Source organism: Ictalurus punctatus, chromosome 13 (assembly GCF_001660625.3).
Source record: "Ictalurus punctatus breed USDA103 chromosome 13, Coco_2.0, whole genome shotgun sequence".
In the NCBI taxonomy this organism is placed as follows: Eukaryota; Metazoa; Chordata; class Actinopteri; order Siluriformes; family Ictaluridae; genus Ictalurus; species Ictalurus punctatus.
The window spans coordinates 1,352,501-1,368,478 of NC_030428.2; the positions used below are offsets into that span (position 1 = coordinate 1,352,501).

Here is a 15,978-nt window from a genome sequence, read left to right on the forward strand (position 1 = left end):
TACACCCTACCCTTATACCCTAATACCCCTACACCCTACCCTTATACCCTAATACCCCTACACCCTACCCTTATACCCTAATACCCCTACACCCTACCCTTATACCCTAATACCCCTACACCTACAACCCTACCCTTATACCCTAATACCCCTACACCCTACCCTTATACCCTAATACCCCTACACCCTACCCTTATACCCTAATACCCCTACACCCCTACCCTTATACCCTAATACCCCTACACCCCTACCCATATACCCTAATACCCCTACACCTACACCCTACCCTAATACCCCTACACCCTACCCATATACCCTAATACCCCTACACCTACACCCTACCCTAATACCCCTACACCCTACCCATATACCCTAATACCCCTACACCTACACCCTACCCTAATACCCTAATACCCCTACACCCCTACCCTTATACCCTAATACCCCTACACCCCTACCCATATACCCTAATACCCCTACACCTACACCCTACCCTAATACCCCTACACCCTACTCATATACCCTAATACCCCCTACACCTACACCCTACCCTAATACCCCTACACCCTACCCATATACCCTAATACCCCTACACCTACACCCTACCCTAATACCCCTACACCCTACCCGTATACCCTAATACCCCTACACCTACACCCTACCCTAATACCCCTACACCCTACCCGTATACCCTAATACCCCTACACCTACACCCTACCCTAATACCCCTACATCCTACCCGTATACCCTAATACCCCTACACCTACACCCTACCCTAATACCCCTACACCCTACCCATATACCCTAATACCCCTACACCTACACCCTACCCTAATACCCCTACACCCTACCCATATACCCTAATACCCCTACACCTACACCCTACCCATATACCCTAATACCCCTACACCTACACCCTATCCTAATACCCCTACACCCTACCCCTACACCCTACCCTTATACCCTAATACCCCTACACTCTACCCTTATACCCCTACACCCTACCCCTACACTCTACCCTTATACCCTAATACCCCTACACCTTCACCCTACTCTAATACCCTTACACCCTACCCTAATACCCCTACACCCTGCCCCATACCCTAATACCCCTACAACCTGCCCCTACACCCTACCCCTACACCCTAATACCCATACACCCTAATACCCTTACACCTACACCCTATCCTAATACCTGTACATCCTGCCCCATACCCTAATACCGCTACATCCTACCCTTACACTCTAATACCCTACACCCTAATACGCTACATAATTCGTAGGGTATTATATCCTAATACCCTACACCCTAATACGCTACATCTTACCCTTATATCCTAATACCCTACACCCTAATTCCCCTACACCCTACCCTTGTACCCTAATATCCCTACACCCTACCCCTACACCCTAATACCGCTACACCCTACCACTACCCTATCACTGCACACTACCCCTACACCCTTTCAGTACACTCTATCCCTACCCCTACACGCTCTGATAAGACGATGAAGATGTTAACATTGAACTGTCACAATCACATTCGTGTGTGTGTGTGTGTGTGTGTGTGTGTGTGTGTGTGTGTGTGTGAGAGAGAGAGAGAGAGCGCACGCATGTGGCCTTGTCAATCATGTTAACAGTCTTGTTCCTGCAGTAATCTCACACACTTGACCTTTGTCTCAGGTCGTGTCTGGATGTCAGAGCAAAGCCAAGCATTCCCTCAGAACTACTATTATTACTTACACACACACACACACACACACACACACACACACATAAACACACATACAGAAAGACAGAGACATAGGAAGGTGCTGAAAATAGTATTTGAACCAGTGTGCTGTCAGCAAGTGTGTGTGTGTGTGTGTGTGTGTGTGTGTGTGTGTCTGGGTGGGGGACCGGAACGCTCTGAAAAAGGACAATGCCTTTGCTGACATGTCAGCTGTCTTACATAAAGGCGGCTATTAAATAACACACACACACACACACTGACTTGTGAAATGCGGTGTGTGTGTATGTGTGAGTGTGTGTGCGTGCACCCTTTCAATTAACTCACTAAGGTAAAACATTAACGTGTGTGTGTGTGTGTGTGTGGGAACATAGACGAGTGTTTTTAAGAGGATGAGTCGGATTAATGATCTCCTTTTGTAAATGCACAACCATTGGGTGAAAGGTCAGGTGTGTGTGTGTGTGTGTGTGTGTGTGTGTGTTTGAGATATCTAGCTCACAAAATTAATGCTTTTATGAGTGGATTGAGTGTGTGTGTGTGTGTGTGTGTGTGCCCGCACATATCACTTGTCTCTCTAATGAGCCCCTTCTGTGCTATTCATGTTCAGATGCTCCATTTACCAGCTATTCTCTCTCACACACACACACACACACACACACACACAGAGAAAACTCACTGAGAAACTGTGACTGTTCAGTTTCCATCACAGGAACCTTTTTCAGAAATGTAGGAATTTTTATCGAGAACCTTTTCAGGAACCAAGAAACATTTATGCAGAAACGCCACAGTTCCTGAACAAGTTCCTGTTCAGCGTTTCTCTGACTTTTCTGGTGTGTTTCCATCACAGGAACCTTTTCAGCCGATTTTCATCTTAAGAACTTATTCAGGAACCCAGAACCTTTTTTTCCCAGAAACGCCACAGTTCTTGACCGAGTTCCTGTTCGTTGTTTCTGTAACCGTCCGAGTCACCCATCACAGGAACCTTTTTGGGACATTTTAGCACGTTTTCATCTCGAAACGTTTGATCTTTTTAAACTCGGGTACTCGAGGCGTGTTTCCAGCATAGGAACCTTACGCGTGATCCCTTGGCAGGAATATTTACGCCGTCTTTTGGTTTGATTTCCTAGACTATAGTTTCAGGAACCATTTTTTTTTTTTTTACCTCCTGAAGTTCTGCCGCTGTTACAGACGATGTCCCACAGTGTAGCAGGAACTTGTTCAGGAACCGTAGAGTTCTTCAGGAGAGTTTGAGAACTCATTAGACCTTTAGGTTGTTAAATTAGATCGTTGAGATTATGAGGGTTAGTGTGTGAACAGGGTGTGGTGCTCCTGATGAGGTGATCGCAAACCTGACAAACACACACAAACACACACACACACACACACACACAATTAGTCATCATGTGTTTGTTTTTATCTCATTGGTGGTCTCTTATCAGCACTATTAGAATGCTAATCAAGCAGCGCTATCACCGATGTCACACTGCTCAGCAATGTTTGAAGAGTCCCATCAGGTGGAGAGTGTGTGTGTGTGTGTGTGTGTGTGTGTGCGTGTGTGTGTTAGGCATGGGATAAAGGAACTTAAATGAGATATGCGACAAATTTTCAGCATTTCACATAAAGGCCAATTGTAAGGCTCAGTCCCAAACCCTAATTCATAACTAGTTAGTGTTCCTAGTAGAATTTCCACCATTTAGAACCGCCCTTAATGCTAGTTCTCATAGAATCTGTTCTAACGTTCAAGTGTTTTGGTATCATTTTCAGTAGTTTCAGTAGCAAATACACTTTAATATAGTTTTGAACGCTGGGAAACGTAACACCGGACAAAAGTGTTTAATAAAATTAAAAACCAAGCATGAAATTAGCTGCATTACCCGTAACGTTTAGCTAGCGGACAGCTGTGCGCTAGCTTTTTAGCCAGTAGGCACTGAGCTAGCTACTGAATTAGCTCTGATAACAGAAATTTGACCTTTTTTTTCCCCATCCAACTCATTCTCACACTCTCCCAAACCATGTGCTTACACAAGGTTCTCGACTATCGTTACTCGGTACAAGTAAGATCTTCGACTTCGTTCGTTCAGATTGTTTTAATTCATTTAGAGAAACTAAATTGTAAAACGATGTATTAAATTAACACAAGAAGCTGGACAAAAACTAGAAATATCACCTCAGAAAACGACTCGAATGAAACTAAAAACGTCATTGTTTAATAACGAAAACTTCTGTTTCTAGTTGTTGTTTTTTGAAATCAAGACTTCCGTAGTTCTCAATTTAAAATTATAACGACTAAAGCTAAAGTGCTACTGAAATATTATTTATTATTTTTTTTTAAACAAATGTTAAGTTGAAAACGCAGTATTTACAGATTTAAACATTTGATTTAACATACAGTATTCCTTTTTAGGGAAAAAAGTAGAAATGAATGAAAACTCGTTTTAAACTGACTAAAGCAAGTGTGAATTGTGAATGAAAACTGAAAATAATATTTAAAAAGTCAACACACACACACACACACACACACATATATATATATATATAAATATATATACACGTATTGTCCTGTTACCGTCTCTACTGTTTTTAGCCAATCAAGACACATTACATTCAAGAAGAACGATGGGATCTTATCGGAGAGATAGCAAGCGACTCTCGACTCTATCTCATCCCCCCGTCCCTTTTGAAATGCTGATTTTCTCTGTTATCCATTTATCTGAAATTCCCCTCATACACACACCAGTTCTCTGCCTTCCCCCCATGGTAGAGATAGTGAAGGTATTCGGTCTCAGGTCCTTTGTTTTGCGGCTAAGTGACACACACACACACACACACACACACACACACACACACACACACACACACACACACACACTTATTAGCATGTTGACCAACCTGGCCCACTTTCACTCATCCCATGCGCTGATGTTAAATTAAGTACATAGCGTACGTATCAGTTATTACTGTTATATAGCGCAAGCTCTTATACTCTCAAGCATGTTCGATTTTCTCAGAGACGAACGCAGTAGCGAGGAGCTCGGTACCGGTCGTAGAGAGCTTCGCGCTACAGGGTTCGTGTCTGAGAAAGTCGATGAGAAACCGCCAACCGAGAGTCCGAGGGGGAATCGGATACGTCTGCTGCGACGCGCAGCAGATCCCTGAATCCGGGTACTCGTCCGTGTGTTTGTGTGGGACCAAAATGAGTCATTGCTTACATCATAGGAATGTGTTCTCTACAGTCAGAAGGGGTTTGTGTGTGTGTGTGTGTGTGTGTGTGTGTGTGTGTGTGTGTGTGTTTACTGCTATGGCAGGATGCTAGCTATAAACGCTTTCAAAGTGTGGCTCATAAATGCCTCAGCGTGCGCTATAGGACACGTTAAAGACACCATCACACACACAAAGCATTACTTTTATGGTTTTATGACACACACACACACACACACACACTGAGGCAAGTGAAGTCTGGAAGCCTGGAGACTAAAGCTCCCTTTTTCTTTATGGATATGTCCCAAATCGAAATCTAGGGCCATTTACAACATGTAAAGCTTCTTTTATTCGCTTTTCATTTCAAATAATACTACTCGACTCCGGATCAGCCGCAAGCTCAGCTCAACTCTCAACCAGCGCCGTGTTCGGCACTCGAGCACTTCCTCACCTCCCTCCTTGTGCTCCCGACGAAAAGTCATAAAAGATTATACAAATGCACGGCCTCGTTCCAATCCTCGGATCCCATACCCACCTAGTGTATATATGTATATATATATATATATATATATATATATATATATATATATATATATATATATATTGCAATATTAAGTTGTTGTACTACAGTACAGTAGTGTTTCAATTTTAAAAAAGGCATACATTTTTTTATTATTAGTAATCAAAGTGACACCAAACTAAATTCTTGTGTAAAAGAAAAATTCTACAATGAAAAATATTTTTTATGACAGTTTTTAAAGTTTAAGCACAAATGTAAACATCAAATCAGCTGCATGCAGTCAGTGTGTAAAGATTGAAACAAACAAAAAAAAGGTATATAAAATATACTTTATCGTCCAGCCCTGGGGAGCACCCTCGTTTTTTTTTTTTAGAATCCTCCTCCAGCTCTTATTGTTTCTACAGCTTAGTGTGCTTAATAGTTTTTTGAACAAAGAACATTTCATTCACATTCTTTCGTTTTAAGGTTAAAAAAGAAAAAGAAAACTTAAATGTAAAACCTAAAGGAATTAAAGGGAAAAATATGGAGATAGTAAAAGTTTCTTAACATAAAAAAAGTGCATCACTTGACAGATAAACATCAGGCGTTAGTGTGGTATTTTTGTACTTGATAGAAAGGTTTATTGGTTGAAACTAAACTGAAACAAAAATGGAAGGAAAAATGAAACATGAGACAGAAATTGAAATAACATTGAAACCAAAACGATACAAAGAACAAGGCACAAATTAAGCCAACAACTGCAATAAAAATGAAGCAAAATTTTTTAATTAAAAGAAAAGTTAAAAATTAAAAAACAACGATTAAAAATTAAGAGATAAATTGAACTAAAAACGAAGCTAAAAATGTAATTGAATTTTTTAAAATAAAAATGAAGACACAATTTTTTTAAAATTCGACTAAAAAATTTTAATATAAATGAAACAAACATTTTAAATGAAAACAAAAATGTCAACAAAAATGAAGACAGAATGAAACAAACATTGGAAGCAATATGGAGCAAAAAGTCAAAATTTCAACAAAAATTTAATGGAAAAAATACAGCGATTTAAAAATAAAAAATGAAGACAAACCTTTAACAAAAATTGAAATAAAAATGTATGATTGAAATTGTTTTATCACAAAAATTAAGACAAAAAAGATTTAACATTTTAAAAATATAAATTAAAGTAAAAAATGTAACAACAATTCAAAAACTAAAGAGAAATTGAAATAAAAGCTGCAGGCTCCCTGGTCCTCCTGAGCTGGGGTTACTCTGAGTCTCTCCCTGTGTGTGTGGGTGTGTGTGTGTGTTTCCTCCTGGGTTCTCCGGTTTCCTCCCAGCATCCAGTTACTGTCACCCCAATTAATTCTGACAACTAAATTCTCCACATTTAAATTCTCTGCATTGTTAAAATAAGTAAATAATTATTCACCGCATTAATTACGCCCTTTTTCCGGAGTTCGTCGTCACAGCCAGTAAATTAGTTAGTGGAGCTAACGTGCTAACTTTCACATACTCTGTTAGGCCACCATGAGAAAATCCACGGTACCCGCAGCTTACGGCAGGTTATAACCCCCTGTGTCCTGCTGCGTAGTGTAAAAGAGCGCAGTTTTGGGATGCTTCCTGGAAGGCGGCTATAAAGCGGGCAATAAAAATAACTTCACACTCAAACTCATAAAGCCTCTTCCCTTCTTCCTCTCTCTTTCTTTCTGCTTATCACCTGTTTCTTTGCATGACGGCTGTGTGTGTGTGTGTGTGTGTGAGTGTGTGTGGGGGGGGGGGGGGGGTAGATCTGGAGAAGAAGAAGAAGAAAAAGCAGGGTATAAAAGAGCTGAGGAATGTGATCTGTTATCTGAGAGGGCCTTCCCCTTATCGCAGTGTAAACACACCACAGTGTTGCATTAAAGCACACACACACACACACACACACACACACAATGTCACATTCAGCGTCTGTCTAAACTCACTGGCACCTTTGAGTGAAAGCATAGAAACTAGCTGAAATAATCGCCCCAGTCAAGTTCCTTCATCATCACTGCTCCCTATCTAGTGCCCTTCTCTGACACCCAACACCACAACGGGACACAGCACCACTCTTCATAATTAAAGAGGCGTCTGGCTCGGCATTCCGCACCCTTTACCCGTACTGACTGGCTTTGGTTTTCTTATATATCACTCGTAGAAATATACTGCTATTCTCATGTACGAAATCTCAGGCTAGACTATATTACATACACACAGTGCACACCACCCTTGGTGGTAAACATGAGCAAAGAAAGCTGTGGAAAATTGTCTTTATTGTGTAACCTTTTGTGTAAGCTTTTGCAGGGGACTGGGATGGTCAGGGCAGGACCTTGATTTTGTGGTCAGTAAACCATTTTTGTGTTGATTTTGATGATGTTTTGGATCATTGTCCTGCTGGAAGATCCAACCACGGCCCATTTGAAGCTTTCTGGCAGAGGCAGTCAGGTTTTCATTTAATATCTGTTGATATTTGATGGAGTTCATGACGCCATGTATCCTAACAAAATGTCCAGGTCCTCTGGCAGAAAAACAGCCCCAAAACATTAAAGATCCTCCTCCATATTTAACCGTGGACATGAGGAACTTTTCCATATGGCTACCTCTCTGTGTGCTCCAAAACCACCTCTGTGTTTATTACCAAAAAGCTCTGTTCTGGTTTCATCTGACCGTAGAACCCGATCCCATTTGAAGTTCCAGTAGTGTCGGCACACTGAAGACGCTCGAGTTTGTTTTTGGATGAGAGTAGAGGCTTTTTTCTTGAAACCTTCCAAACAGCTTGTGGTGATGTCGGTGACTTTGGATTGTAGTTTTGGAGACTTTCTGACCCCAAGACACAACTAACTTCTGCAGTTCTCCAGCTGTGATCCTTGGAGATGTTTTATCCACTCGAACCGTCCTCTTCACAGTGCGTTGAGACGATACAGACACACGTCCAATTCCAGGTCGATTCATAACATTTCCAGTCGACTGGAACTTCTTAATTATTGCCCTGATGGTGGAAATGAGCATTTTCAATGCTCGTGGTATTTTCTTATAGGCACGCCCCATTGTGTGAAGCTCAACAACCTTTTGCCGCACATCACAGCTATATTCCTCGTTCTTACCCATTGTTATGAACGACTAAGGGAATTTGGTCTATGTGTTACCTCATATTTATACCCCTGTGAAACAGGAAGTCATGTTTGAACAATATCCTGTTCCTAGTCACACAAGTGTACAAAAAAACAGAAAATATCAATGGGAATATACTTCAAATATATATATTTTCTCATATGAGTTCATAGGGGTGCCAATAATTGTTGCACACCTATGTTTAACAAAGACATTTTTGTTTGGATAAACCTGTGTCGTGTTTGCAATTGTTTGATATCCATGAGAGCCGAGTATTTTTGTGATTTAAAAAAAAAAAAAAAAAAATAGCAAAAGCTTGAACAATAAAGACAATTTTTCCCAGCCTTCTTTGCTCATATTTACCAAGGGTGCCAATATTTTAAGAAAGTTATAGTTAGCCCATATTGTAATTATAGTTACATTTTAACACGTTTTAGCTAGCGTGTATCACACCTACTTTAAATTGAGAAAGTTCTAGCTAGACTATATAACCTACATATTTTATTACTTTCATTTTTTTGTTTTAAATTTCGTTACTCGATATCACGTAAATATACCACTAGTTTTAGAAAGTTCTAGCTAAACGAAAGTTCTAGCTAGCTTTTATTACGTAAACGTACAACTTTTATCTTAAACTAGATTGAGATTTAGAAACCTAGGGTTAGGGTTCTGTAAAACTGTTGTCTGTGAATATACTGCGGTGTAAAAGTAGATAAAGTGTACACGACCTAAGAAAGCTTAAAGTAGACCCGCGTAGCCTATGTCTTCCAAATATGCGGCTAATTTTGGTTGCTAGAAAGCTCAGTAGATCGGTCTGTGTTAGACAGAATATAGTCTAGCGCAGGTTTAAGGGTTGCTAGCGGGGTGTATTTACATAATATGGACAGTCTAAAGAGAAATGATTATAAGAATATTTTAAGAAGTATAGTCTGTTTTTTTTTTTTGTTTTTTTTTTAGAATTGTAGAAATGGTATTATAAGAGTGTACAGCTAGGACAGCTCGAGGATAGCTGCTAGTTTGGTGGAGGTGACGGTCGTCATACAACCCCCCCCCCCCCACCCACCCCCCACCCTGAATCCATTAAAAACCTTGATGTATTGGGGAGTTACAGGCTGTTATGTTTAATGTTAATTGCGTTAAAGGTTGGTGCAGTTTGTGAAAAGTGTAGAAATAGGGTAAGGCCGCGTGTGATGGAGTTTAGGTCAGGGAAGGCCGCATGGCGGAGCGGGTCACGCGGAGGTTGAGAGCCGAGCCGAGCCGGGTTCAGAGAAAGTTCAGCCGCATGGCATTAGGCAAATGAGGGGGAGAAAAGAAGAAAAAAGGGGCGCAGAAAAGGCGTTTGAGCGATGAGGGAGCCAGAGAGGGGGCAAATTAGTTTAGAAGAAGCCCATTTAGAGAAGAGCCAAGGCGGATCACACTACTGTTGTTGTTTCCAAGTAGAAGACTAGCAAACATGTTGGAGCCCAGCAACCGTTTAGAGCTACAACACACAAACTCTAATACGGAAAATTAGAACTATTAGCATAAAAATCCAGGGGGAAAATAGCAGTGCGGAGTATTTTAAACAACACATTAAATCTAATTTGTTCTCGAGGGGTTGTTTTTTTTCTTTTCGATTGTAGTTTTTGTAGGTTCTATCCTCCTCAAGTATTAGACGCTCGTTTTAACCTCTTTGTTTCGTTTATTTTATTTGTTATCACTTTCTTAGCGTAACGCCTGAAACTAGTCCCTATTAAAATTTTTGCATGTTTATCTATTTACTTATCGATTTATTTATTTATTTATTTATTTATTTGATCCGTTGCTAACGTCCAAAAAGGTTGCACACTAGTCTTAACAATAAGATCTAATCAAATCAAACCGAACAATAAAGTTTATCGAAAGCTAACAAATCTAGGACGTATTCTTGTAGTTACGTCGAAATCTTGTGCGTTCAGATTGAATTGATTTGGATTTGACGTTATTTTAGACGCGGACTTTTTAACCGTTAACTCTCCGCTGTCGGTTTTGTGTCTCCACGTGAGAATCCGGTCCGAGAAACAACGGATTAGCTCGTGTGAGGAAAATGAACTGACTCTGTGAACGGTGTGATATCTATAAAGTCTGTATAACGGTACTTTTACACAACCTTGAGCTTATAATTTGTCTAAAATTTCAATTTTTTTTTAAAAAACCCAGAATTATGCTAAGCTAATCTACCGTACTGTGTGCACTACCTACTACAGTGCATGTCTCCATTTAAACAGCTGTAATTTTACTTCACACTGATTCATTGAGCAGTAAACAGTGAGGTAATTAATTGATTTGTCCCTCTTCGGTTTCATTTGAATGAAATAAGCGGTTTGGGGTTTAGTTTTATTGTTCGTCTCCGTCATTATACAGTTTTAGTGAGAGTGAGAGGAGGGGGGAGGGGGAGGGGGCGTGGTATAGCACTCAGCTGCGCCGGTTTCGTCACAGCCCCCACCTTCTTCTTCCTTCCAAGGGGCGGGGCCTGGAGCTCAGCTGCGCGCTCTCGTCAATTATCCGCGCGCCGAAGAGAGAGAACCGACGCAGCCGCGAGCGACCGGGCGCGAGCTCAGGAGTGCTACCTGGGAACTGTAAACACGACGCCGAGAAAACGTGTTTTTTTGTTTTTGTTTTTGTTTTTAACGCGAAGGAGGTGAAACGGCGGGATAAAATGGCTCCGGTGTGAAAGGAGGAGACACGCGCACGGGAAAAGGGGAGAGAGAGACATCAGCGCTCGCGACTTGCATTTCCTGCGCGTGGATTTCTTTCCACTCATACACACACACACACGCGCGCGCGCGCGGTTTAAACTTTGTTTATCCGTTTCGAAACCCAAGCTTTGGATTAAACTTGGTCATCATTTGGGTGAAAAACTCCTTGGATACTTTTTTTTTCTTCTTCTACTTTTTTTTTTTTGGAATAATTCCTATCAGTGAACACAACCCAAAGTCCATCATGGACACTTTGTACTTGGTGCTTTGATGCTTATACACACACACACACACACACACACACACACACACACACTTGTGATCACTGATCATTGATCTCGAGCTCCATCCTGAAGACTTGAGGAGAACATGTACGAGGGCATGGACGTGGTGGGTTTGCACCCTGCCCCGAACCCCTTCCTCATGATGGAGTATTACGGCCAGAGGTTCCCCAACACGCCCTGGAGCGCCTCCAAGCACTGTACGTGCCTTCAAACCGTCTCCAAAATCCGAATCTACTCACTTTTCTTTCCCCTTTCTGTGCATTGTATATTCCTTGCATGTTGTCCTTGTCTTGCACGCTGCATTCCTGAAACTATCCCAGGCATGCACGGGGTCAGGAACTCTCCCAGACTTTCTGTCCCGACTAGTTTGACCCGTCACGTCGTGTGCACACGGCTCGAGCGACGATAAGGGTCCAGGAGAACGCCGGTGCGAAATGCGTCCGTCCGTTCGTCGTCTGTCCTGCACTGACGGCAGCTCCGGGTTTGCCGTACGGTGCGTAACTCGAGTCGTCGAGGTCAGAGCAGAGTCACGGCTCTGCGACCTTCCGCGTACGCGTACCGGTCTTGTTTATAGTCGCGGCTTCAGGATGAAGTTCAGAAATGTCTCGTCTCAGCAAGCCTGGGAATTTGACGTTGCGATGACGTAGCGTGAGATTGTTCCGTTCAAACTGTCCGTTTTCCATCAGCGCTTCGCCTTCTCTCGAGTCGTGCATGACTTGCGGAAATAAAAGACGGGTAGCCGTGACGGAAAAACAAAAGAGGGACGGATCTCCTGCGTGACCCCGACGTCCGTCGGCTCATCCGTCTCGCCGGTCGATTCTTTTGTAAAGATCATCGGGTCCGTCCGTCAAGAACCGGGAGGATGGCGTTGTGTCCGTGACCGATAGATCCGAAGCGGGGTTTCTTTCTGTCCGTTTTAGCGGGAGCGAGGAATTTCGGCGGAAATTTGAATCGACGGATCGCGGAGACGAAAACGTGCGTTTTCGATTCGACGACTCGTGACAGGAAAGTTCTTTTTAGACGTAAAAATTCCGTTCAGACCGAAAATCTCGTAAGTTACTGCGGCGAATCTTGTGTTTGTTTGTTTGTTTTTGTTATGTTGTTTGTTTGTTTTTTCATTTTGTATGTCGTAAACCGCTTAAATCGGCCCGAAAACGTCCCGGGGGGGAAAAAGTGTCGTAAAACTGTTACGACACTATTACACCGTAGCTGTTTACCGTAAAAAAAACAATAAAAAATGAAGAGGTTTCTTTTGGAAATTTGGAATAGTCGAGTCTTAAACGGCTGGATGACGGCGAAGGAAAAAAACAACCTACGACGCGTCTTTAAGTACGTCTTGTATCATACGCGATGCTGTATGCATGACGATATATCGTTTTGGGAAGGAAAAACTAGCACCGCTACGTATTCCGAGAATTCCGGGTTAATTGGTCAGCAAACGAATTTCTGCAGAAACGCGAGTTTTTTTAATGTACGCTACGTTAAAACACGAACGATAACGGCAACACGTCGTAAAGTGCGTCACGTGATATGACGTCACGTCGCCCGGTCCTGATATTGGTACGTAACGTGACATGAGGTTATGCAAGATGCAGATTTATATATCTGTGTGTGTGTATATATACACACACACACACACACACACACACACACACACACATATATACATATACTAGTGTATGTGTACCAACTACGAAAACTCGGAATTCCCGTTCAGGAATTCCGGAAGGTCTCCTCAACCCTGACTTCCAACAGTTCAGTTTATTAAAGAATGACGTCTTTTTTCTTCTCTTTTCTTTTTTTATCCGTTTACTGTTACGTTTCATTTAAGAAGTCAGTTCCTGTTATCGCTTACGCTTCTGATTCGCAAATCGACGGACGTCTCCGGGCCAATCAGGATCCAGGATAATGAGATTATTTGCTGAATGTGTAACACTGACCCTACAGTTCACTGTGTGGAGATCGGAAATACATCTATAATTCCGACTCCTGAGTTAAGCCGAGGTTGTGTTATTTGGTGTGTGTGTGTGTGTGTGTGTGTGTGTGTGTGTGTGTGTGTGTGTGTGTTGCTGAGGGTTGTGAGCAGTTGGGTTTCCCCTCTGAGGATACACACTGTGGCGTGAGGGAATGCTGCACTGGGGGGGTGCGCTCACATGACCGGCTCTCTCTCTCACACACACACACACACACACGTGCTGGGTCTGTAAGTGTGTATACTTTTACATGTCTCACACACACACACACACACCACAGCCGCAGTATCACGTAGTGATATTTAGGCTCATTTAACTTACACACTTCACTTCTGTCTGTCTTTCGACCTGTCTGTCTGTCGTTATACTTACCTGTCTGCCTATCTGTGTGTGTCTGTCTGTCTGTGTCTGTACCTGTCTATCTGCATGTCTGTCTCTCTACTTACCTGTCTGCATGTCTGTCTCTCTACCTGTCTATCTGTGTGTCTGTCTGTCTCTCTGCCTGTCTGTCTGTGTGTCTGTCTCTCTACTTACCTGTCTGCATGTCTGTCTCTCTACTTACCTGTCTGTCCTTCTCTACTTGCCTGTCTTTATATCTGTCTCTCTGCCTGTCTGTCTAAGTGTGTGTCTGTTATTCTCTCTACTTACCGGACTGTCTGTGTCTACCTTTCTCTCTGTCTGTCTCTCTCCTTACCTGTCTGTCTGTCTCTCTACCTGTCTCTATCTGTCTGTCTCTCTACTTACCTGTCTGTCTGTTTCTCTACTTACCTGTCTGTCCGTGTGTCAATCTGTCTCTCTTCTTACCTGTCTGTCTGTCTCTCTACCTGTCTCTATCTGTCTGTCTCTCTACTTACCTGTCTGTCTGTTTCTCTACTTACCTGTCTGTCTGTGTGCCAGTCTGTCTCTCTTCTTACCTGTCTGTCTGTCTCTCTTCTTACCCGTCTCTATCTGTCTGTCTCTCTACTTACCTGTCTGTCTGCCTGTTTCTCTGTGTGTCTGTCTGCTAACTGCATGTCTATCTGTCTCTGCTGGTATCTGTCTACCTGTCTGTCTACCTGTCTGTTTCTCTCTGTGTCTGATATCAGTCTCTCTTTGATAAGTGTCTAGGTTCACCAGTGGCATGCGTGTGGGTGTGTGTTTGTGTGTGCGTGCGTGTGTGTAGGTGCGTGCGTGCGTGTGTGTGTTTTGAGGACAGAGTTCACACACAGAATGCCTCAGGATATCGTTGACCTGTCAGTCTGATCTATCCCTGCTGTTTAAACTCCGCCTCCTTAACGAAACACTTCCTGATGATCTCATGGCTGATTATTAGGGTGTGTGTGTGTTTGAGGATCAGTCACTTTCAGTTGTACACAAGGTTGTCAAGGGTGTTTTTCTGGGACTTGGACACACAAACACACACAGAGCATTGTTATGCAAACATCAGAAATGGATAAACGGTGAAAGCATCCTAAGAATAGTCATTATCTCTGTGTGTGTGTGTGTGTGTGTGTGTTTGTGATTGTGTGTGTGTCTCGGTGGAGAAAAGGGACCTGTGTGTGCCGCTGCTTTATGAATATCAGCTATTGTTTGACTAAGGGGTTTTCCTTGTGCTGCTGTCACGAATACTCTGTGTGTGTGTGTGTGTGTGTGTGTGTGTGTGTGTGTGTGTGTGTGTATTTACAGTACTTGGTCCAGATTACTATAGTGTGTGTGTGTGAGAGAGAGACACGTCTGGATCGGCTCCAGCTCTGGTACACTGTGACCTCAGCTCATTAAGCTTGTGCGTGTGTGTGCGTGCGTGTGTGTGTGTGTGTGCTCTGTCTCACTGTCTGATTGGTCAGAATGTGTTGATTCACTTTCTGTAGCAGCGTCTCTGAGAGTTGTGTATATACACACACACATACATACATGTGTGTAGTGTAGGGATGGGACCTCTTCCTGTTGCTATGGTAACAGGGGCAGGGGTCAGCAGGGCTCGCCACATGACCGACTAAATCTGTAAGGTCAAACTGTCCATTATGAGATCATACAACAGACCTGTGTGTGTGTGTGTGTGTGTGTGTGTGTGTTGTACCTTTGACCTGCGCTTTTGTGTAAAACTATTCATAATGCTGGAGAGGCCTTTGTCTCGTATATATGTGTGTGTGTGTCTGTGTGTGTGTAGGACCTGAGGGAGGAGTGTGTGTGTGTGTGTGTATGTGTGCATATGTATGTATGTATGTATGTTTGTATGTTTGTGTGTGTGTAAGACCTGAGCGAGGCGTGTGTATGTGTGTGTGTAGGATCTGAGGGAGGAGTGTGTGTGAATGTGTGCATGGGTTTGTGTGTGTGTGTGTGTGCGTGTATGTGTGTTCATATGTATGTGTGTGTGTGTGTGTGCATGTGTGTGTGTGTGTGTGTGCGCGCATGTGTGTGTTTGTATGTGTGTGTGTGTGTGTGTGTAGGACCTGAGGGAGGAGT

General features: G+C 42.7%; 1 protein-coding gene across 2 annotated transcripts in view; it reads left to right on the plus strand.

Moving 5' to 3' along the window:
* raraa (retinoic acid receptor, alpha a) overlaps positions 1-15,978 on the plus strand; it is a 79,945-nt gene that overhangs the window by 49,360 nt on the left and 14,607 nt on the right. The window contains exon 1 of one of the 2 annotated variants that reach the window (XM_017482885.3): positions 11,069-11,760. The exons of the other annotated variant lie outside the window; for it this stretch is intronic. Within the exon in view, the coding sequence (XP_017338374.1) occupies positions 11,649-11,760 (112 nt within the window). The 5' untranslated portion in view covers positions 11,069-11,648. Of the gene's footprint in view, positions 1-11,068; positions 11,761-15,978 lie in introns of those variants that run through there. 2 annotated transcript variants of the gene reach the window in all.